The sequence below is a fragment of the Gadus chalcogrammus genome, chromosome 17, assembly GCF_026213295.1.
Source record: "Gadus chalcogrammus isolate NIFS_2021 chromosome 17, NIFS_Gcha_1.0, whole genome shotgun sequence".
Lineage (NCBI taxonomy): Eukaryota > Metazoa > Chordata > Actinopteri > Gadiformes > Gadidae > Gadus > Gadus chalcogrammus.
This window is the reverse complement of record NC_079428.1, coordinates 3,578,318-3,603,295: the sequence shown is the minus strand read 5'-3', so window position 1 is coordinate 3,603,295 and position 24,978 is coordinate 3,578,318. Positions and strand designations below refer to the sequence as shown.

Genomic DNA, 24,978 nt, shown 5'->3' with positions numbered 1-24,978 from the left:
ACACTCTCATGCCACTCTGCATCAACGTGTGATTCCTTAGAAGCTGGAAGGAAGGAAGAAACCAGACATTGGCAAGAGGGGTGAGAATACATCCCTCTAATGGGGCCGACAGCCGGCCGATAGCTACACCTTGGGGGGAGCGGGGGGGAAACGGTGCACAATGTGGAAGAATTAGGCACTCGCGACATCATCCCACCTCATTACCTCTATCACACGCAAGAAGCGCCTTGCAGTCTGTCTGGCTAGCTCTTTTATTAGCCCCGCGGGGCGTACATTAGGGCTAGCTAGCTGCCGCGGTTCCGTCTCTGGCGATATCCTTGCCCTATTCCGAGTGAGGACAAAGCCGAGTGGTGGGAGACACTTTCCGATCTTTTCTCTTTTAAAAAAAGAGTCGAAATAAGAAAATCGCCTCTCGCGCAATCGCATCCACATCCCAGGCATGGTAAGAGAGTGGCTGTGCTCTCTTCTCACCCACAATGCCTTTCTCTTTTCAACGAGGCGTGGGTGACCCCCAATATATTTTCCTCATATCAGAGCCTTGCTAGGGTTAGGGGGGGTTAAGTTAGAGATGGTGCTTGAGACGTCATGTCTCTGCTGAAACATCCCTAAACCCTCCCCAGACATTCCCTCTCTCTCTCCATCTCCCTCTGCGTGTGTGTCTCTTGCCGTCTCTCTCCCAAGGCTGCCCCACCCAAGACATAATGCCATTTAACAACAGGTCAGACAACCCCACTGCCAGAGCTGGGCGTGTATAGTCAGCCTCGACCCCGTCTGGGCAGGCAGCAGCGGAGGAAAAGGAAAACACGAATGAGATCACCGAGAAAGCCAGGCGATATTCAGCGAGAGGTTGTTGCAGGATGGGTCTTAAAGGAAACCCATGGTCTGAGACAACCATACGAGAAGTCTCCTTCCCACTCCCGCGAGGCTTAGCCGGTAGGGCGTGTACCATCTAAGGCTCAGTCCTCATCGCAGCAACCCGGGTTCGATTCCTGGCCCTAGGGTCCTCGCCCATATAGGGCCATACCCATCTCAATCTGTCATAAAGCATAAAAATGCAAAATTTTAGGGAATTCTCCTTTCCCCCCCCCCCATACTGAAAGAAACGTTCCCGGTTTGGATGGCTTCTCGGGAGAGTTCAGAGGTCACAGGAAGTCAGAGAACAGGCGTGGTCGGCCGTGACTCCGGTGAGAGTCGTGAGCCTCTCTCACCATGGGTGCTGCTGCAGTCCATGGAGGGGGGGGGGGGGGTGGGGGGTGGGCGGGGTTTGGGGGAGGGGGCGGAGTCACTGTGGCGCCCCCCGCCGCCGGAACTCCAGTGTGTGAAGGCCCTCCTGGCGCCCCAGTGCATGCTGGGTACCCACTTTGTGCGCCGTCTCCGTGGCGGTGATGTCGATGTGAGCGTACCTGGTGGAGCTGCCCCCCTTCGTCCCTGTGGGGGGACACACACACACACACACACACACACACACACACACACACACACACACACACACACACACACACACACACACACACACACACACACACACACACACACACACACACACACACACACACACACAGGTTTAGAGCCCTGTCAAAGCTCAAGTGTGTGAGAAGATCAAATTATGTCCACCCTCTCCATCTCTCTAAATTGAGCTGCTTCCCTTTGAGGACCGTCCACTTCACCGTGCTCAGGTGTGCTGCTCCAATCACAGCAGGTGTCAGAGCACATCATTCAAATAAAGACAGAGAAGGTGATGGGCTTTAGGGCAGGGGTTTGCAAACTTTGTGTGTGTGTGGACCACTTCATAATACACATAATAAAATATGAAAAAGAAAAGGCCTACTAGCACTGAAAAATAACTGGTCAAAGCATCAGTACAGCAGGATCGTTAAAATAAAGTTGGCTGCACACAACGGCTGCCACATATTTCTATGGGAATTTTCTGGTAAAATTAATGTTAAGGAAAAAAACAATTCTTTTATATTTTATTTTCCTTTTCCACGGACCACCTGCAGTACCGCCACGCACCACTGGCGGTCCGCGGACCACAGTTTGGGGAGGACGGCTTCAGGGGACGTAGTGTTGCGTTGACAGTCACCGTTTCCCCGGCGGTGTCATGACAGAAGCACGGCTGTGATTAAGAAAACACTCAAAAAGAAGCTAAAGATGGCCGATCCACAGCTGTTAGGCTACGCGACCCCCTGACCCCTGTTCCCATGGCGGCGGCGGCGACAGGAACCGTGTTGCCACGGAGACGGTCGAGCGATGATGCCGCGCCGCCGGTACACTTCATCACTGACGCCGGACATTAACCTCTCCCGTGTCCGCGCCGCCGCTGCCATCCCAACGATTACATCCCATAATTGCGTGTCAGATGACAAGGGCCCAGCCGTCTTTCGGGGGGCGATGCAGGAAAACGGTGCAATTATCGACCAGACCCGAGAGAAAGAAGAACTGCCCTAATGACAACTCTGGAGCTCTCCTTACGAGATACAGTCCTGTGGTGGTTGAGGAAGGCTTACCGCCCTAGTGCGCTGGGATACGACGACGATCACAGGACAAAGGCAGTCGAGAAAGACAGGTTGTGTACATCAGAAAGGAGAAAAGATCCCTTTGAGTCGAGGGACATTCACATGTTTCAATCAATCCAAAGCGATCCAACACTCAAATCATTCATTTGTGTGCTTTGACCGAGTTTAGGCACAACTTTTATAATTCTTAATATATGCAACATATTGTGTAATTATGACTATCATAGTCATTATAGTCATAATCAGGCAATCAAGCCAATGGAATGAGGCTAACTTCAAATATTACATTTGAGTGGTTTCATCTGCTTCATTTAATATTGTTGGAGAACGATATTTTAATCACCAAAACTTTTAATCATATTATAATCCTCATATATAAATGATTACCATTATTCCGCCACCATCCATTTGAGCCAGTATTTATACTTTTAAATTACAATTATATTTTAATTAAAAAACTTCCAGCGCAGACACCAAGATTCCTTCCCCCAACACGGGAGCTTACTCTGGGCTGGGAGGAGCGCGCCGGGGCCCCTGAACCCCGGGGCCCCAGTCTCCTGGATCTCGAGCTCCATGTAGTTGAGCTGCTTCTTGGACGTGGGGCTGATGGGGATGTTGACGTAGGTCACGCCGTCGCCGGCCCAGGGCCTCTCCGGAACGGGCCCCTCTGCTGGGAACGCGAACACGGCTCCTGGGGAGGACGAAGATGAAGATGAAGAAGGAGCAGAGCAGTCAAGTGTCAGGGTGTACGAATCCCAGCCGCAATGCTCTGGGATTCGAACCATTTACATTTACATTTAGCAGACGCTTTTATCCAAAGCGACTTACATTAAGTACATTTGTCATATTAAAGAGAAACGACAATATATCGCTGTTGGTACAGTGAGGATGTTCATAGAACCAAGTGCCGAGCACTAACAATCGCTAGGTTAACCCATTCCCCGTGTACAACAAAGAAAGCTAGGACAAGACGCTACACAATGCTAACAGACAATAAGTGCATACATTAAAATGCCAGGACGTACAACATAGGATAAGTGCGTACATTAATGCCAACACGAACAACACACATTAAGTGCGGAATTGGGATGTTTTTAGGAGAGGAAGGGAGGAGAAGGGGCAGTGCACCCCCAATGTTCACACACAGTGTACCTTTATGCACCCCTGAGCCAACATGCTCTCACCCCTACCGGCTTTCTTCATGACACGCATCAACCGTCAACCCTCGTTGCTACGGACGACGTGACTTAAAAAGGTGTTTTGCGTGCGACCCCAACGAGAACCCAAACTCAACTCTGTGTGTTCCAATGGTTTGCATTGGATGACACCCTCTCTTGGTCCGACACATGCTACTGGAGGCCTCAGCTCTGATTGGCTGACCCGGCCATCCCCGGGCCCACCAGGGGGGCCTGCAGCCTCCGGGTAAACGACGGTGCCGCTGCCATGTTGGCCAAGAACTGAGCTGGTTGAGAAATGTTCTATGTGACGGTATATTTTAACATGCAATGTTAAAATAGTAATGTTATGCAAATGTTATGTATTGTGTGGACGTGCGCACACACACACACACACACACACAATAAAACAAGCGGCAGTTAAAACCGTCTCAAAACCAACCCGTCCTTGCTGTAACGGCTCTCCCCAGCGAGAGCCTTAAAGGGGAAGCTTGGCGAGTCTCGTGGAGGAGACACGCCCCCCGCGCACAAAGCTCTCCCCGTCCGTCGGACTGGAGCCCGCCAGAGGTCACACCGACGTGTACCGGTCTTACTTATGTGGCGAGGCGTGCGCCTGGCTAAGTTATGCGCATATGGCACAACAGTTACATCTCAAACGGCTGGGGCGGGTCACCTGTTTGGACGGCCTCCCGTTCCCTCTCATTCGTATTCTCCTCAACAGCGTACTGGAGGTGTGACCTTCACCAGGGGCTCCGGACCGTACAATACTTGTAAATATGACACGTATGAATAATAGATCAACATCTCCATCCATCTATTTAACGACATGTAATCATTCAGTCCAATAAAATAAAAAAAACACGTTGCCCTACTGTGAGAGCGGGTGTCACCGTGTCACCATGACGACGTGAGCCACATGGGACGGTACGGCAGCACAACAACAACAACAACAACAACTGGTTTCAGCAGAGCCAGACTCGTTAGTTCCCCCCCCCCCCCCCCCAAAGGACGGGGAAGCCATTAGCCTCACAGCGGAGCCAACTTCTTTCGTCGTGTTTCTTCCCCCCCCCCCCCCAAACAAAAAGGCCCCCTAATCGATGCGCCACTGGAGGAGTGGTACCGCCGGCGGGGGCTCCACCGTGATGGCCGCCATTACCGTGATGGCCGCCATTACCGGGATGGGTTCTGCCCACACGACCGGAGAGAGAGCAGGGGAGCTCCCGGGGGGCCGGCGGTCGGAGCTGTGAGCCGCGGCGACGTCGCGTCACGGAGAGAAGGGGAGTCAGGAAGGCCGCGTGTTTACCGTAAGCGTTTTAGAGTTTTCCAAAAAAAAAAAAAAAGCTGTTTTTCACGAGATGATTTTTATTGAGTGGAAGTGGATTTTTTTATTTTGTTTTTTATTTTTTTCGAGCATTCATTCTCCTCCAGCGTGTTTCGAGCTGCAGCTTGTATGTCCCAAATAAATCCAAAGGGCTCGGAGCAAAAACAGCAAAAGAAATAACTACTTGGGTGAGGAATAGTGTTTTCCTGCAGAGTGTGTGTGCGTCTGTCTCTGTGTGCGTGTGCGTGCGTGTGGGTGTGTGTGTGTTCTGATTAATCCTCCTAAGGGGGGGGTGGGGGGGGTTCTTCCCACGGCTAAACCCGGTAATCCCTCAGAGAAAATACATAAACACACCCACCCACCCCCACACCCACCCATATACACACACACACACACACACACACACACACACACACACACACACACACACACCCATCCCCACACCCACCCATATACACACACACACACACCCACCCATATACACACACACCCACCCATATACACACACACCCACCCATATACACACACACCCACACACCCATATACACACACACCCACACACACACACACACACACGACTTGAGTGAACTGCCCGGTTTTAATAGAGAGTACAGTGAAAAAGGCGGTGAATGTGAATCTGATTACCAAAGCCCTGTGGATCTACGGTGCTTTCTCTGTAAGGCAGAGCAATAAGATGTACATGAAACCTATATCTTGTCTGGTTTGATAAATGAACCCAAAAATACGCATCTATATATATTTATAATGAATCTAAAAGGGGGAAAACTATTCTTTAGGTCAGGTCTTCATGTACAGTTATTAATCACCGTGACAGTATGGAAGCGCTCCAGAGATTATTGTACCCTATGCAGCCATTCAGTCAAAAAGTTGCTGTGGAAGTGGCCACACACCTCGAGGACTCTCAATGATTTGTACAGGTACGCTGTGTATGTGCGTGCGTGTGCGTGTGGTGTGTGTGTCCCAACCCCACTCTTCTTTTAGGATGCATTATGGGTATAAATGCATTAGAAGTAAGGGAATCAGATTTTTGTACTCCGGCAACGCTGCAAAACTTGTTAAATAGTGAACTATACAGGGTAGAGGTTCCACAAATCCAAATACGAAATGTGTTTGTACATTATGGGTGGGTGTACCACGAAAGTAGGCTTTTTCTAGGCAATTTTCTATGAACTCATCAACAAAAAACCGACAAATAAAGAGCCGTGCATTGCCTGGCTCATAGCAACCTCACCAACCAGGGCCTGTGTGTGTGTCTGCTGTGTGTGCGTGTGCGTGTGCGCGCGATGATGGGCCATTTACAAGTAGCCACAGGTCAGGTTTTATCCCCGTTCGTTTCGGGGGTTCACTTCAAACAACGCCTGACCCTTCCCACCCCTCTCTCATTCACACAGGGATGCTAACTTTACGAGTGGTGCCGCACATAATCCCCGGTCTGCCATGTCCTCTCCACAGCCAGCGACGGACGACGGATGTGTTGTGCTAACAAGACATTTATGGGTCCTATTGATGCAGGGGCATTACCATTGATAAGTTGAGACTTGGATGAATTTACTTTCTTATTGATCTGGACAATGTCTCAAGAGTGGAGCCATTACAGGCTTAAGGAGAGGCAAGCAGAATAAAATCAATAAATATAATTAGAATAATAGACGGTCACTGTACTACATTTTAGCGACTCTTTGACCTGCGGCGACTCAAAAGTGCTTTACGATTACTGCCCCACATTCACCCATTCATAGACAGATTAATGCACACAATCATATGTGGCGAGCTCATTGGGAGCATTGGGGGATAGGTACCTTGCCCAGGTACACCTCAACAGCGAGTGACGAGGAGCCTGGGATCGTACCACCGAAAAATAGTACTTTGCATTGTGTAGTGTGTTATCCAAGCTATCTTTGTTGCATACGGGAAACGGTTCAACCTAGCGATTGTTATTGCTTGGCCCCTGGTTCTATGAACATCCTTACTGTACCGACAGCGATATATTGTCGTTTCATTTTCTTCTGACAAATGTACTTATTGTAAGTCGCTTTGGATAAAAGCGTCTGCTAAATGCCCTCTATGTAAATGTAACCAGCAGCCGATAACCAACCAAAAAGACAATAATACATTGACTGAGTCAGCATTCTTGATACCAGTATAACACCTCGACTCCTATATTCCATACTTGTTCAGCACGCTCCTGGAATCAGAGTTCAGCCTGTAACCTATTCCTCACGACAATGTAATTAAATGAGAGGTTTACTCTTTGGAAGGCTGTGTTGTAACTCACCTTCAGGCTCCTGGAGGTACCTTGAGGGTCCGCTGCTCCCCAGAAGCTCACACTTGGCTTTTTCCTCTGCCTGCGAGTTCATAAAACCATGCACCGCAATCAAAATATGATTTATGACCAGAGATGCAGCACAGCAAAGCCGTTCAAAGTTTAAAAGATAAGTTAAGAAGAAAAAGAGTTTGGGATCGGTTGCTGGAGTGTTCTTAAGCTTTGGCGCGATTTCGACCGAAACTGTAGAGAAGGATTCATCCTTTAGAAAAGACATCTATTGTTGTTGTTTTATTTCTATTTTCTGTCCTCTGTGTGATTGTCTTGCGTTGCAAGTGCTTCAAGTACTGCGGCTGTCAAAACAACAAGCTTAGGTCTCCCAGGGAGGAGAGAGAAAGCAGGAGGACCAGCGCCGTGTTTTTAATTAACAGACAGGTCTCACCTTCCTCCAAGATGCCCCAAACCAAACTAAATTAGACCGCATTTGAAGGAAACATTTATGAATTTTTTTGGTACTTTCCAAAGGCTTTGAGCAACACATTCTTGAAGTGAAGAATAATGTAGTCCTCGTAGTCCTTTCATATTTGATTGATCATACACACGTAAACACAAAGAAGATAATCAGTCCCGCACCGAGTAACTATATGCATTAGAGTACGAACTCCCGGTCGGAGTTCACGCAGAAGCAATTCCGCACCACAAAAGCTTTTCTTCATGAAACACGCGCTGATCTACAACCGTTGTTTCAACGAGGCACCAAACACAATTATGCAAACGACCTCTTAAACTCCTCTATAAACCTCCCTGTCAACATCATTTTCTTCTCCTTGTTACTCACAATCGGTATTTAAATTCGCAGACGCTGTCGTGCCTGGCTATCTGAAGCTCCCCCCCCCCCCCCCCCAGCGGAGCTCAGACCAGGAGGTGTGCTGGAGTGAAATGTGCGAGCGTTGGATAGCGGGCGAGCGGATTACAGCCCGTGCAACCCCCCCTACCTCGCTGCTCCTCTCCACGGCCTCGTTGGCAGGCAGGCCTCCCCAGCAGATCTCCTCCTCGTTGGGCGTCCTCTTTTCTAGGGAGAGGACGAGATAATAAAAAGAGAGACAGGGCTTAAAAAAATTAGGAGGGGGGGGGTGGGGGAAACAAAAGTCCATCCCTTTATAATGCGAGTCATAACTCAATCGCAGCCTTTTAATTAATGCTGGATTCCAACGGGGCTGGCGAAGACGGGGATTAAAGTAATAGTATGTAAAACGGCAGAAGATGCCGGTCGTTTTGCACATTTTGTCGAGAAATATCACGAGAGACGACACGTTTGAGGTCTCGTTCTCCGTCGTCGGTCGGTGTGATGGAGGCGAGGACGTGGGTGGATCGTACGTGACGCCACGCCGGTGCGACGGCGTACGCAGTTCGTTGGCGTGCGGCTCGCCGAGGGTCGACAAGGTGACCTCGTTTGCATCCCGCAGGTGGGATCGTAAACAGCGGCCCACCTGGGGGAAATATCGGTCGGGCGAGAAACATGAATCCTCGCACAAACAGCGTTTTTCCTGACAATTCTATTATCGTGTGGCGCGTGTGCAGTCCCGTTTGAATTTATATTTGGTTCTTCTCGCACCAAGTGTAGCTGCCTCTCACCAACCCCCGCACGATAAAAACGTGTTGAAACAAAGAGTTGAACAGACAAAGGTAGCTTGAGTAGAAAAATGCAGAGAGAAGACGGTTCAAGGAAGAAAACGGTTGGAAGTTGTTTGAGTTAAAGAAGAAATCCAATCAGAAAAAAGAAACAAAAAAAGAAGATCCGCTCGGGAGGAAGAGGTGAAACAAACTGAAAGGAGCATCTGCCATCATTGGTTAGTTCAGATCCCAGGACGAGAACGAGCAGAAGGAGGAGGAGAAGGCGAGGGTTGCGGCGTTGCCGGCGTTGCCGGCGTTGCCGGCGTTGCCCGGAGACTTCCGAAGTTCTTACCTTCGTCGGCCACAGAGGGACCAAAGGTCACGTCGTCGTGGCGACGCTCGCCGCCCGAAGTCGCTCCGCACGCGCGAGCACGCAAGCGGAGCGCCCCACGGGAAGGGGCCGTGGCGTCTGTCGTCGTACCCCCCCTCCGGAAGGGCCCGGACCACGCCAGGGGCCCCAACGACCCGAGGGGCCCGACGCCCGCGTCCAAAGAGGTGCTGCTCCCGTTGCGGTTCAGGGACGAGGGGAGCCGTGGCGGCGCGTGGCAGCGAGCTCCGATGCACTTCAGACAGCTCTCATAAATGACGGCGGACTCCCGGCGAGACGTGGTCGTCGGGGGCGGGGCTCCGAGCCACGAGGTGCGGACGGGTTCCCGCTCGGGCCCCGGTCCCAGCACGGAGCTCATGGACATGTAGAGGCCCGGAGCGCCGGTCCTGTCCCGGGACAGGAGGCGGGTTCGGGTGTCAGAGTCGGAGAGCCCCATGAGGTCGGCCAAGAGGCTGGCTAGTTTTTCCCGCCCTTTCTTGGGAAGAATCGTCGGCCTCTTCTCCTCCGATGCCGCCGCCGCGAGCCCCCCTTTGCCGGGGGGGTCTTCGGAGATGCTGACCGTCTGGGACGTCCCGTTGGGCTCTCCGGGCGGGCCGGACGGACACACGGGGGACTCCAGTCCTTGATCTGCTGGGTGTGGAAACGTGATGTCCCCGGGGGCACTGACCAATGAGGCGGCTTCACGCCGGTGCTACGCTCGAGGGCTGGGAGGTGCCCAGTCGGGGAACACAAACAGGTGACACTTACACGTTCACATTTGGACGCACAAAACACACACATTCGTCCTGATGGCGGCTGATTGGACCAGTCTGAAGTGTGTGTCGCTGGAAATATCGGCACATTCCGATATTTTTTTAATCGTTAAAAATGTATCATACAAGACTTTATAAGTCTTGTACAAAGTTTTGGAGGATGTATAATCCATAGAGAATTATAATTACATATATCCTCCAACTTCTCCCAGGGAAAATATAGTCTATCCATACTTGAATGATATAGGATATTAAAGATCATGAATATGACCGTAACAGTTACTTACCTGTGATGGCTGCTATCCCAGGAGCACTTCCAGAGCTGTACGGTGGCCACTGTGGGACAATAAGGAGGAAGGGAATGTCAAAACGGTTGCGTCAAAAGATGAAAACAGTTACAATCTCCGTTCATGTAGCATTGATTGCTCTCTGCTTAATATGGATCAATTAAAGACAGCTTAATAATAGCCCTTAAAAGCTGAGCATGGTTAATTAAATGTTTATTTTAAATGTTGTGCCCATCATCATCAATTAGTCAATCAGGGACAATCATCGTTTTTACTACAGCGCCAATAGACTGAGAGGTAGTTCTGGTAAACTGTGGATTAACAGTTAGATGAAGAATTAAAGTGTGGAAAATACTTGAAATCAGTTAAACGTTTGCCTGCCCTCCTCACTGAATGCACCACCAGTAGGTGGAGCTCTTAGTTTGGAATGTCTGGAAGACGAAGAACACACAGGAGTTCAGAACTTTACCTCAGGTTTTCTTTGAAACAAAGTAAAAACCGCACACCAAGTTCCAAGATTTAAAAACTCAACATCTGATTTCAGAAACAGGCAGTCAATTTAGATTCACGTCTGGAGGGTCCTGTCTGTGACAGACATTTTGCAACAACACCACCGATAAAGAAACACAAAACTACAGTAGCACCAACTTTTGCCGTGGTGACGATAAAACAGACGGAAAACAGAGGAGATTCTCCACTCTCAGCAACAGGGAGCCAACCAAAATCTTTAGATAATGATACGAAACAGGATTCAATCTTTCCTACAAATTCCATCACAACAACATACCAGCAGAACAAACTGAACAGCCAATGCTAAGACAGAGAGCCAATGCCATCCCTGCCTGGTCGTGCTAATGCGGATTGGTGAATGTGTGCAAGGATTCAGACAGATGGACTGTGGGATTCAGAGTTCTTCTGCTACAACAAAGTGTGTGGAAATGCCACACACACACGCACGCACACGCACACGGAACAGCTGACGCCAACACGATAAGGTCTGTTCACACAGGTTTTGTATAACGATGAGTTATACTTTGAGCAAAGACTACTTTTTTTTATAGCAGGATTAGCCAGGATTGGCCTGCAACACAGAATAGTTTTATTTCAGCTTAGAGGCACAGAAATGATAAGCTACACTCACAAACCACTCTTTTGATGTCAACTCATTTGTGTCGACTTTGGCCATCTCTTTTTTTTATTAATATCATAAGAAAATGTATATCACCATCGCCTTAATAAAACAGATGCACTGCTTTTGAATCCCTTGGTTGTTTAGGTAGTGCTTTGTGTCACGTCCGGTCACTTCCTGTCCAGCCCTGACCCCATCCCAGGTTCATGCAGTCTGACTACTTAAAGCAGAACTTCCGGGTGGGGCGAAACAGACGCTGAAAGGGGCGGAGCTACGCCTTATTCGGGTCATGCTACGAAGATCCCTCCTGAAGGGAATCTCATTTGCCCGAGTGGTTGAAGCTTTCAGAAGCAGATTTTAATAAGTGTGTTTCCACAGCACGGTTTTTGATTTGAAACCTTTCCCACCTCTGCAGACAAGATGATCAGCGCTGACGCGTTTGTGTTTGCCCCGCCCACAGCGAAACGATTGGTCGAAACAAACGCGAAGCGAAAGAACCGTGAAACACCCGGTGTGCCCAGCTTCAAGCTCATCTGCCGCGAGACTACAGACGATCAATCTGAATCCGGACTTGAGAGACGATCCCTTACGTAACGTCCACAGAGATCCTTCCGCCTCCGTTCTCGGCAGGCAGGAAGAGAAATAAATCCCTCTGGTGGAGTGAGTTGTGGGCGGAGGGCCCTTCACTCCAGTAAACACACAGCACACCGCCTGCAGTGGTAGGAGTGATAAGGTGACGGAGATAATAGGGTGATCGATTTCAACCCTAATGTCGACTGAACGCAAACGAATTGCCCCAACGAAAAACCAAAACAACACAACACCCACAACCACAGAGACACCAAAAACACAATCTGGAAAGACAGACTGATAAACAAACCAAAGATGATAGAAATTTGACTCGTCGGAGACTGCCCACGTAATTGATCGCTGCCTCATCAATTCAGACCCAATTACCGTGGAAACCGCGGGAAAACATAATCTGGTGGAGTGACGACTAAACTAAGCCAGACGCGGACTACCTTAGACCCCCCGCAGGTGGGGCAGACGGAGCAGCCCGTCATGGAGGTGTAGCTCTGGGAGGAGTCCGCCACAACGCTCCCCCTGCTGTCTCCTGATTGGACGGGGGCTTGGATGTGACCCGGATGAGGCGGCGGCGGCGGCGGCGTTGGCGGTGGCGACAGGCTTCCCGTGACTCCGCCCTCCGCCTCGCTCTCCTCCGATTGGAGGGGAGGTGGCTCGGCGCCGGGGGCGGCGGCGAGGGGGCGGGGCTGATCATCGTCTCTGGCCACGCTCCTGGGCGTGTCGTACAGGTGCCCGTGGGCGGGGCCGCGGCCCGACGCGGAGCCGCAGGTGCAGGGGCCCGGCGGGGGGCCGGGGGCGGGGCCGGCGCCGGGAGCGTACTCCTCCCCGGGAACGCCGTCCAGGCTGCCGGTGTAGGAGGAGAAGCTGCCGGAGTAGGAGGAGTGGCTCCCCGTGGTGGCGATGCCGCTGTCGGAGGAGCGCTGGCGCCCGATCTCCTGGAGCGGGCGGGGGGGCTTGGCGAGGGGGCGGGCCCCTCCTCCTCCTCCACCACCTCCCCCCCCACCATGACCGATCGACAGCCTCTCCGCGCTCGGGATCGACAGCCGGGCGAACCCGACGGGGCCGCCGGCGGCGGCGGCGGCAGTGATGTCAGAGGTACCCGGGGCCGGGCCGGGCTCGGCCCACACCGTCAGACGGCTGCCCACGCTGCCGTCTGAGCGGCTGGTGTCCGAGGTGTCCGAGGAGCCCGACAGACTGCGGTCGTCGCCCGCGGCGCCCGCGGTGTACACGGACAGGGCTGCGGCGACAGAGAGAGGGGGGGGGGGGGGGGGGCGGAAACACGGAATTAGAAACGAATCCCGGATCTGAGGGAGAAGCGCGACCGGCGGAACTTAATGAAGATGTATCTGTGTTACAGAGATGAGGGGTACGGACGCTGATTGGCTGTTTATTCTCACGCCAGCTTTAGTAGAGGTTCCCCCCCCCCCCCACTACCCAGTCAACACCATCAATCAGGCGAGCATCAGCTATGTCAAATCTGCAAACTTAATTAGAGGACTAACCACGCCATGATTAAAGACAACATGCATCATTTCCAAGAAGTGATTTCTGTGCAAATTAAAACCACACACACACACACACACACACACACACACACACACACACACACACACACACACACACACACACACACACACACACACACACACACACACACACACACACACACACACACACACACACACACACACACACACACACACTAGAGCATGATGTAATAATTAGGATCTGGACAACAATGCGACCTAAGTGCTAAGTTTGAAGCGGTCCTTCGCCAACTGAACAATTGATAGATATTCCACAAAGGAGGGGGGGCTCTCACCGTTGCTATAGCGATGGGAGAGCAGGCTGAGCCTCCTCTCCAGGTCCTGGTCCTCCCGGGTCACCTGCTCCTCCGACTGGAGTGGCACCGGGGGGCCGCCGCTGGGGTCTGGGGACGGACGCACGGGGCCACAGCGTTACCATCACACGAGCACCACACCGCCGAAACACAGCCGTAACGACACCTCAACACAGCCGTAACATCGCCTCAATACAACCGTAACGACACCTCAAAACAGCCGTAACATCGCCTCAATACAACCGTAACGACACCTCAACGCAGCCGTAACGACACATCAACACAGCCGTAACATCGCCTCAATACAACCGTAACGACACCTCAACGCAGCCGTAACGACACATCAATACAACCGTAACATCACCTCAATACAGCCGTAACGACACCTCAACACAGCCATAACATGGCCTCAATACAGCCGTAACATCACCTCAATACAGCCGTAACATCACCTCAATACAGCCGTAACATCACCTCAATACAGCCGTAACATCACCTCAATACAGCCGTAACATCACCCTAACATCGCCTCAATACAACCGTAACATCACCTCAATACAACCGTAACATCACCTCAATACAACCGTAACATCACCTCAATACAACCGTAACATCACCTCAATACAACCGTAACATCACCTCAATACAACCGTAACATCACCTCAATACAGCCGTAACATCGCCTCAACACAACCGTAACATCACCCTAACATTGCCTCAATACAACCGTAACATCGCCTCAACACAACCGTAACATCACCCTAACATTGCCTCAATACAACCGTAACATCACCTCAATACAACCGTAACATCGCCTCAACACAACCGTAACATCGCCTCAACACAACCGTAACATCGCCTCAACACAACCGTAACATCGCCTCAATACAACCGTAACATCGCCTCAATACAGCCGTAACATCGCCTCAATACAACCGTAACATCGCCTCAATACAGCCGTAACATCGCCTCAATACAACCGTAACATCGCCTCAACACAACCGTAACTTCGCCTCAACACAACCGTAACTTCGCCTCAATACAGCCGTAACATCGCCTCAATACAACCGTAACATCGCCTCAACACAACCGTAACTTCGCCTCAACACAACCGTAACTTCGCCTCAATACAACCGTAACATCACCTCAGGTTTCTTTGGGCAATGTACTCTCACTTCTGGTAATATTATGCGTCTAAACAGAAGCCTGTGTGCGTGTGCCTGCGTGCGTGTGTGTGTGTGTGTATGTGTGCTCCGTGCATACGACAGACCTCTGGGGGTCTGCTGGCGGGATGTCCCGGTGTTTGTGCTACAGTGTTTATTAATAGTGCCCCCCCCAAACCTCATGGTAGGGGGGCTACCACTGGCGGCTTTAAATCCCTGGGGAAGGGGTGAGGATCTGAGTGAGTGAGGGAGGGGGTGAGGGGGTGAGGGAGGGATGAATGTCCCAAGGTCAACCCATACATCTAGGAGGTACCTTTTAATAATCCATAACCCCACCGCCCCCATTACCCAGCATGCATTGTGGATGAGGAGGGGGGAGGGTGTATGTCGATTGTTGTGATCAGAATTAACTCAAGGAGGAGGAGGAGGAGGAGGAGGAGGACTCCCAAGTAACTAATCAAAAAATACAGAGAGAGGATATTTTATATAAGGATGCTCGCATGGGACACACACACACACACACACACACACACACACACACACACACACACACACACACACACACACACACACACACACACACACACACACACACACACACACACACACACACACACACACACACACACACACACACACAGGGGGGGGGAGCTGGTGAAATCCTGTGGATGAGGTTACAGTACAGACATGCCAGGGATGATCAGAGGCTTGTATGCCGCGGCCTCTGTAATCTAGGACCCCCCCCCCCCTCCACCCAGCGCTATTTATTCATTTTTACTACGCAGAGCAATTACAGCAGGAGTTATGAGCCCCTGTCATCCGAGGGGAGAGGACACCGCTTTGTCTGGGAGACACCAGGGATAAAACCAGCTGGAATAACTTCCAGACGCGGCGATATCCTACCGGTGCGCGGCAGAGCCTCCCCGGAGCCTACCGCCAGCTCTGGGACGCCGCCTCAGTGAATTATGAACATCATAATTAGGGGCCCGAGGGGCCAGTCCCTGGGGAGTGGTTCTGTTGGCAGCCGGGGGACCTCTCTGTAGCGCAGCAGTGTTCCGCCGATTTGTTACCGTAGATGTTACCGGGGGTCCGGGGAAGACCACCAGGGAACGTAACCCGTGGGATTTCAACTCGTAAAAAGGTTACCGAGATATATTATCTGCAAGTGTTATAAATCAATGTGGGCAGATAAACTCCTTCTCTGACTAGCATTCCCCCTCGTTCTGCCTCTTCCTTTTCTTCTTCCTCTTCATCATCATCATCCTGCCAAGACCGTTTTCGACTACATTCCTGACTTTATTGAATTTAGTTTCTTTGCAACAATGGCATGCAAGAAGTGTGCACAGGCCGTCCTTCAGAAGAGAACACTGTGTTCTGCTGACCGGCCGCGGGACTAAAAGCAGACCCACCGCGGCGCTCTCTGAAGAGGTAGCCTGTATATGCTCTAGTTTTTAAAGATAATTTGATTATGTTTAACAGCTGCCAGTGATCCCTCCACTGCCCACATCCACAGAGATAAATATAGTAGAGAGAGTGTTTTTATGTTAATGCCGCCCACATTCCATTCATTTGGAATGGTTTAAAAATGGCCACAGATTAGCAAAGAGAGAGAGAGAGAGTTGAGCCGTTATGGGGACCCCATTGACCCCCATTTGGACGTGGACGCACATCTGCAGGTTAGCCTTGGATCTCTCACACACACACACACACACACACACACACAAACACACAAAAAGGCCTTCAGGTCTTCAAATGATTCTAGGGCCGCTGGTTCCTCTGTAAACTACCCCTCAGTTCAGTCTCATTAAGCAGAGCACAGGTGTGTCGCATCAACACTTAACGAGCAGGTGACCCGGGAACCCCATCAGCCAATCAGAGGTGACGCAGTAGCAGGTGTTTAACCTGTAGAGGGATGTCGTCTAATGTGAACTAATGATCTGCAGCGTTGGGGGTCTAGCTCTCCTAGATACTCCGTGTCTATCCTCTATATCCCGAGTCACGTTGTGATGCCTTGCCCGTGGGTTCTACTGACCCGGCAGCACCGGGCGGAGTCCGAAGGGGCTGCGGTTGGGCGAGACGCCGCGGACGATGCAGTCGAACAGGAAGCTGATGTGCTCGCCCTCCGTCGACGCCAGGAAGAAGACGCCCGCCCCTGGGGAGAGAAGAAGAAGAGCTCTCGTTAGTAGGTTTGACGGTTTCTACATTAAAGTGTGTCAGGGACATCTCTGCGTATTCTTTTTTTGTCCTCGAAATAATTGACTGAATTGTTCGGAAGACTGTCCTGTTGTGAGACGCACGTCAAATACAAACACGATTAGACAATCAGATATTCAGTTATAAAATCGGTAAAGTGCGTGCAACAGTACAGCGACAGTCATCCAATCTCAAAAACATTAAGATATGACATTTCCTTCTTCCCACACTATGGTTGTTTCAATGATAAATGGGAACACATTCTGTGAGAAACATAAACGGCGCTGGGAGCAAGGTGGCAAGGTCCCCAAACCTTAAACCCCACCCCTGATTTACGGCCCGCATGACGCATTCAGCTTCAATCTAACAAGTGAACAAAAGGGTGGCAAACACTTTGAGGGTCAGGGGGTTGTACAACCTAGTGACCCCAGTCTAGGCCTGTCACTTGAAAGCAAGACACCGCCACCAAGAGAGCCACCCTTTGGTCCCCCTCTTGCAAAGACCACCCACATCCCACTGTAGTTCGCTCAGAAAAGCGACAAGACGGATGACATCATGTCTGTATCTGTTTGTTATTTCTTTTAAAGAGAGCCACCTTAAAAGGGGTCGCGTTTTTCTCTCCAAAGAAAAGCCAGGATTGAGTCAATGCTCGGAAATGTTGTTTTCAACAACTAGTTTTTAGTTTTTTAAGTTGTTAGTTTTAGAGGTTGAAGAGGACTCTGAGCTTTCATGGTGTCGACAGCTGCCGGTTCGGAGCCGACCCGCTCTTGAACCAGAGTGGAAGCATTAGGCCAAATGAAACAACAGTGAGCAACAAGTGTGGGGACGTCAACGACATCGTGAAGAGGGACACACACACACACACACACACACACACACACACACACACACACACACACACACACACACACACACACACACACACACACACACACACACACACACACACACACACACACGATTTGATATTAATAATTTGTAGGCAATAAGGAATCCCAGAGCAAGTTCTGATCTTTACATTCAAGGTTTTTTTTTTTTTTTTTTCTCAATGGAAACATTTCTTCACAGGGTCAACTCCAACCCTGACCGTAGAGCTCTCTCCTGAGCCTTTTCCTCAAGCTCTTTTCTCGGGCGTGTGGGTCCGGTAAGGCTCTGCCTCCCACAGAAGCTGTTTAGTGTCCGGGTTCGGGTTCGGGCCGGCCTGAGGAGGATCAAATGTACTGACACCGGGAATTCACACCCTTCAAGGAGCACGGCGGACGGGCCTGGCTCGCGGCCCGCCACACGCCCGTGCGCTCGCCACACGCCCGTGCGCTCGCCGCCTCTGTTTGTTGTCGGTTTGTTTCCCCCCTGCCACCGTGACACGGGGCCGACGGGCCGCGGGCGACCTTCTGCGTATTAAGGTCAAAGGGGGTCAAAGGGGGGGGGGGGGGAGGGGACCGATATCGGATCGAGCTAAATAAACCGGGCTGCGCATTCTTCGGGGTCGGGTGTCTCGATGGCGGAGTAGGAGGTGGGGGGGGGGGGGGGTGGCGGGGGGGTTGGCGTGGGGCGCGGACGCTCCGAGCGCCTCAGGTGTAGACGGCCACTTGGCCCGGCCCCCCCGGTCCCTCACAGGGTAATGATTTAATGTCTTGATTAGAGATGGACCCCGTGCTACAGCCCCATTGGGCTCCCATGCAGCTGAGAGAGACATCTATTCCGTGGGACAGCGTCGTCTACATTCTGAACCCTTCGGCAGCCCGGAGACGCACACTCTGCGGAGGGATGCGAGTCGGCGAGACATTCCCGAGACACCTCCTGTTGTTTTTTTAAAACGGCTTGAGAGATTTCTGTCAAATCACAGAACACAGCGAGACAACATAGTGTCGAAGATTTCTGTTGAATAGCTTCATACCCCGGTCCCTTCTCCACTAAGCTTGAGAAAGAATAAGATGACGTCTCATGAAGACAGAGTCGACCTTAAACGCAACTGACAGCTCTGTCTCTCCCCCCTCCCCTCTCCCCGCTCTTTCAATGCGGCTCCATTGAGCAACTTCTCAGAGGGCGCGCACACGCACACGCACACACGCACACACACACACACACACACACACACACACACCTCTCTTCAACCAATCGATGGTCCATTAAAAAGGCCACATACTTGAGGCAAAACCAACTCGATTCGCACTTCAATCCTGTGCTCTGAATACCGGAAATACCCCATTGATCACGATCACACCACACCGATGATGCAATGGTGCATAACTATTGATCAAACCACTAAGATGTCTGGCTTTAGTTACATTACATTATATTCATTAAGCTGACGCTTGTGGCCAAAAGTGACTTCGAATAACTGCATTCAACCATGAAGCTGCAACTCAGAAATGTCAATAATGCTGCAAGCACATGCAATTCATCAACAAAGCTAAATTGCAAAATATGCTATTGTTTTACTTTTAGGTGCTGAATTTTAGACACAAGAACTAGATGGTTATCAGTCCTGCTCATTTCTCCCGAGTCACAAGCAAAGTTAACGGTGACTCACGTCCGCCATGCTCCCACATGCCATTTTTACTAACACACACACTCGTCGGCGTGATGAAACCGCCTTCGTCAACGCAGTTTTTTTCTGAAGAGTGCCTACAAGCTTCACTGAACCAGCATAGCCACTTCATTAGACAAAAGCTATTTCGGAGTGTTCCTCTTTCACTCAGTGCAGCACGTTACTCTTGACACTCATCGCCTTTAGACTAGCGTTGGAAGTCTGAAAAGATCTTTATTCACTGGCTGTCTTGTTGTGGAGGACCTCCCCTTATAGACAGGAAGAGGAAGATTGGACCCAAGATGTTCTCATTCTTTCATTCATTCATTCATTCATCACGCTGTATTGCTGGACCACGTCTTAATCCATTCATCCATCTTATACTTGATCACTTAAAAGGAGCATTAGGTACGACTTAGAGGACATCCCGTAAACATAAAGAAAGATTTGAAAATACAAAAGGCAAATAGGCCTCTGGCCTAAGCCCCTCCCACCAAGCGATGCCCAATCGTGCATGAGGCGGTCGGCGGGAGGGGGCGGAGGGAGGCGACCACCTTGACTTTGTGAGGACCTTTGCTGAATGGTAGCGGGAAAAACTGTCCCTGACCGTTTTTTTGCAGAACATTGGATTGCAGAAAGCTGCTGGAATGTTTAGAGTAATTGGATAATCGACCTTGATTTCATAGAAATAGTGCCTGCTGTTCCTTTGGGTACATTATTTTTCAGGGATGCAGGACTCATTGCTGTCAGCCAAGTTGCACCACACTCATCCAGCTGACACGCACATCCTAGCAGCTGGGGTTGAACTGGTTGATTGCATGTGTGGACTAAATTGCTCAGGTTGGAATCGATATACACAGTAATACAATATCCCCGGCTTGGATCACGGAAACAGTGCGCTTACCATAATCGACTCCTTAAACAATACACACGCACTACTGAACAGTCAAATTAGTTGCATGGCCGAATGTGGCTGCAGTGTGTGTGTAATCCACACTGAAGTGTTTATGAAGTTCTATTTATTTGTTCGGTTCATGGTTCAGAAACGTCCTGTACCGCGCGCCTATTCTCTGTGATGCACTTCCAACCTTTGAAGTGAAATGTTTCACGGGGAGCCATCTGCCCGCAACAAATTGTATTTTTTACGGCGCTGAATGTAAAGGGCCAAAGTCAAAAAACGCTGCCAAGGCAATTTAGAAAAAAAAAGTGAAACAGAAAAACACGGAGCAGAAAGGTGAATTGACTCACAATAACCGCAGCGCGTTCCGCCCTCGAACACAAAGCCGGTTGGAACCGGCCCATATCTCCGCAGGTCCGGAAGGTTCCAATGGCCCACGATAACGGGGGGGTTGTCCCTGGCTAGCGCCAGGAGGTTGTTGCATATGTGGAGCGTGGCGGCTCCCCCCTCCAACTTGGTCCCTGGTAAAACTCCAACGTTAAACCGGTGAACTGTGGGAGCGGGCAGAACAACGACAGGAGGTGAGTCAACAAAAACAAACTAAAGAAAAAAAGAAAAAAAATGTAAAACAACTCCCCCGATCGTCCATTATTTTGTATTGAACAATAAAAGAATGAAAACGAACAGAGATAACAACCGTTGAAGTGACTTGCAGTTCTTTTGTTTTTTTTCCCCAATAACAATGATTTCATGTGTGAGATCACAACGGGAGTATGGCTTTTATTTAGTGCAGCAGTAAAAGACCCGACGAGCAGGATGCAGTGGATGTGGTCACTACTCTGGGCTCAGATCTCCAGGCCAAAGCAATTGATAAAAGACTCATAAATATTAACTGACTAACTCAGTCAATATTGTTGCCTATTAGGAAAGTTAACCGTGCCAAGGAGGGTTGGAATAAAAGGACAGTGTCTGATGTGCATATTAAGTGCGCGCGCGCGCGCGCGCGTGCGTGCGTGCGTGCGTGCGTGCGTGTTAGACGGGGGATGTGATGAGATTGATGTGGGCGCTGTAGTCAGTGATACATTTTATCCCTGCCTGGCCTGATTGAAACTCATTAAAACTCTAACAGCATGAGGTGGCAAAATCGTCCTTTTCCACAATGCCATTTTAAAAACATGCAAAACACACTCCTCACCATCAATGCAGTTTACACAACACCAACACACATTTCTTTAAACATGCACGCACGCACGCAGAAACACACACAGAGTGGTACACAGACATGAACGCATGCAATCAGGCATTATTTGAGCATTGGAAGCACTGGTTGTACTGGTGTTGTGTGGTCAGCCTTTAGCTAGCATCTCAAAATGGTCCAAAAGCGACTCAGTCTAAACACATCAAGATTATTAAGGGGGACGGCACCCAGAATCCCCCACCAACACCCCAAAAAACAGCTGTTTGTGTTTACACTTCGGTAACGGAAGTGAAAAGGAAATCCCCCACTCCAACAAATTGGTGCACAACGAAACAGAGGATTACGATACTACATTCTGCTTTCTAAAGTATTAGGCCGTGGAAGGATTACGCTGTTCAAATCCCTGAAAGTTGCTGGGGTGTTTTATATTTATCTCGAAGGGGGAATGGGAGAAATGAACCAAGACAACAATCTCCCAAAATAAATTACAACGAGAAAGAAAAAGATGAACGTCTCCGAGCTGCTGGGGAGGCCAGTGTGTACGTCCACCGGAAAGGGGAGGTTCCGTGGGCAGTGTCTGATTGTGTTTAAACAACGGTGCGTGTGGGAACAGATGCGTCACGAGCTGGGACTCGCACCTCTCCCCTCCCCTCCTCACCTTCTCCCAGGCTGTAGCGGACGCGGACCTCCCAGGCCAGGAGGGTGTCCTTGCTGTCGAAGCCCAACACGGCGGCCTGTGTGAGGCAGAGCACGGCCAGGGTGTAGGGGGCCCCCTCCAGGCCCTGCCCGCTGACCTCCAGGCCACAGATGTCCTCCAGGGTGATGCTGGCCCGCTCCCTGTGGCCCTGGGCCTTCTCGCTCTTGTCCTTGAACACCAGCAGCACCAGGCAGTCTGGTGGTGGTGGGGGAGAGGGAGACCGAGAGATATAGACAAAGACCAGAGAGAAACACACACACACAGAGAGAGAGAGAAACACACACACACACACACACACAGAGAAACGGAGAGAGAGAATTGTTTATTTTTGTAATAAAAGTTAAAACACACACACACACACACACACACACACACACACACACACACACACACACACACACACACACACACACACACACACACACACACACACACACACACACACACACACACACACACAGAGAGAAACGGAGAGAGAATTGTTTATTGTTGTAATGAAAGTTAATACCTTTTGAACTGCTTCTACGATGCAAACCGTTTAATTTCCATGGCGATAAAGCTAGCTTTTCCAACACTCAATAATGGATCATTCCGAACCAGGGAGGAAGCCAGCAGTGTGTTTGAGGAGCTCATTCTGCTTGTTGGTTGTGTGTGCAGTGACAATGTGAGACATTATCAAACGGCCAGTGACACTCCTGTCTTGGGTAATTGTTTAAGACGTGAGACAGATGCCCCCCTTGGTCCCCCCCCCTTCCCATCCCAGGAGTGTCGTTGTCCCCTTTAAACAATTAGTGTCAACTGGAAAAACAAGCTTACGCACAGTCACACACACAGCTGCTAAAACACTAACAAAGCACCAAACATTTGGATTCTCCCAAACTAAAGCCAACAAGGCAATCCTGCTGATCAGCACGGCCAAAGAGCGAAGACAAAACGCTGGACTAGTGTAACTCAACCCCCCGGCAGGCGGACTCACGGTTGCATAATCAGAGGACAATGTAAGGCCACATCTGTCACGCGTCCAATATAGTACTGTACAGATATCAATATGTTTAAAAGGAATGTCTTCATTAAGTTCTAAATTAGTTGAGCATTGCTTTTTCAAGGTGTGCCGCACAATTAAAGACGTTGATGCTAAAATCGGTCATTTTTGTTTACCCTTCTTTGTTTCGATTCATTTTCATGTTTTGGTTGAGTATCATGGTTCTCATTCTTTCTTTAGCGATACGAGATCTGTGCATAATAACCCTGAGTTCATGTGCACATACACAATTTAATCCAAACAAAGTGGTGCGACAACAATTTATCTCACAGCAACTTTAAAGCGAGTAGTAAAAGAAGATCGTTGATAAATGCTAGGCTATATTGTGTCATTTAATCTACCAATCTATAATAAATCCTGGGCCTGCACCATACAGATTATAAAATCATATTGGAGGTGATGCACCAGCTATAACTCCAGTTATCTTTAACTGGAGACACACTTCATGCAACACCTTACAACCATTAACTTAACAATTCATTTAACTTAGATGCTTTCAAACCGCTTTTCAACCTCGGGTGAACACAGCAACCCTCGGGCCTCCCAGTCATGCAAAAACAACAACCCTTTCAGGCCATACAGAAGTTAATCTCCAGTATGCATGCTTATACTCAACAAGTGTCAGGTTGTGCAAAACGAGATGCGTCGGCCTTTGCTTTGAAGCGCATCGTAGAAGGAGATTAGTTACGCATTACGCGCACACACATTTAACAAGTCTCCGTCTATCCCAAACATTTGAGCGGTGCTTTCTACCCTGGTCGTACCAGGGTCGTGGACGTACCTGCTACAGGCGACGGCTTACGCAGTGCCACCCACCTCGTCTTCCACTGTAAAAGACAAAGAGACACACACAAACCACAACAACTTTCAGCGTCAATTAACGATCCCTCAATCGCCGTGACACAAGCGTCCATCATTTGTCAGTCTGAATAAAACACCTTTTTGCCATCTCTGAATCTGACATATCCCTCCACGACAACCGAATCCGTCATCTTCAGTCATGATTCCCAACAGCTGCAGTCGCTGTCCCGTGCCTCCATGAGGGGTCAGTTTCAAAATAGCCTCCCGGGTAGAGGCGCGCCTTCACCCCTTCACACACTTGCAGCCAGGATATATGGCAGCGAGGCTTGTTGACCAGGGAACACAGACTGGCTTGTACGCCCCCCCCACCAACCACAACCACCAACAACACCCCCAGCCCCAGCAGCACCAGAACCCCCTCCCTTCCTAATACTTCAAAATAAGTATACACAACTGTAGTGTAGAAGATCGGCCTTGGCGTTACAGTATGTGTCTGTTGTTGTTTTTTTGCACCGTGTTTCATAATGATTTAATGATCAGGCATTTATCTTTTTCACAGAGGAAA

At 50.1% G+C, this 24,978-nt stretch overlaps 1 protein-coding gene across 3 annotated transcripts; it reads right to left on the bottom strand.

Annotated features, from left to right (window-relative positions):
* Positions 1 to 1,259: 1,259 nt before the first annotated feature.
* Positions 1,260 to 24,749, bottom strand: LOC130370060 (protein Dok-7-like). 3 transcript variants are annotated; one of them, XM_056575703.1, is made up of 13 exons: positions 24,551 to 24,749; positions 24,394 to 24,439; positions 22,532 to 22,765; positions 21,026 to 21,226; positions 17,087 to 17,206; positions 13,874 to 13,981; positions 12,489 to 13,288; positions 10,338 to 10,386; positions 9,263 to 9,925; positions 8,292 to 8,368; positions 7,309 to 7,378; positions 3,022 to 3,207; positions 1,260 to 1,428 (listed from the first exon to the last, which is right to left on the bottom strand). In XM_056575703.1, exons 1-13 carry the CDS (start codon positions 24,602 to 24,604, stop codon positions 1,283 to 1,285), a joined length of 2,754 nt encoding a protein of 917 aa, XP_056431678.1. In that variant the 5' UTR covers positions 24,605 to 24,749; the 3' UTR covers positions 1,260 to 1,282. The 3 variants fall into 3 exon arrangements, with proteins under 3 accessions (XP_056431678.1, XP_056431680.1, XP_056431679.1); XM_056575705.1 differs by lacking the exon at positions 9,263 to 9,925; XM_056575704.1 differs by lacking the exons at positions 24,394 to 24,439; positions 24,551 to 24,749 and adding an exon at positions 24,229 to 24,380.
* Between the last annotated feature and the right edge of the window lie 229 nt (positions 24,750 to 24,978).

Bases quoted from the DNA above. Each gene is read 5' to 3' on its own strand.
- LOC130370060 (XM_056575703.1), bottom strand. From the start codon at position 24,604: ATGACGGATTCGGTTGTCGTGGAGGGATATGTCAGATTCAGAGATGGC. The intron at 13,982-17,086 runs GTCAGTAGAACC...GTCCGTCCCCAG, and splicing joins ACTCCGCCCGGTGCTGCCGG to ACCCCAGCGGCGGCCCCCCG. The intron at 10,387-12,488 runs GTAGTCCGCGTC...ATTGTCCCACAG, and splicing joins CCACCTGCGGGGGGTCTAAG to TGGCCACCGTACAGCTCTGG.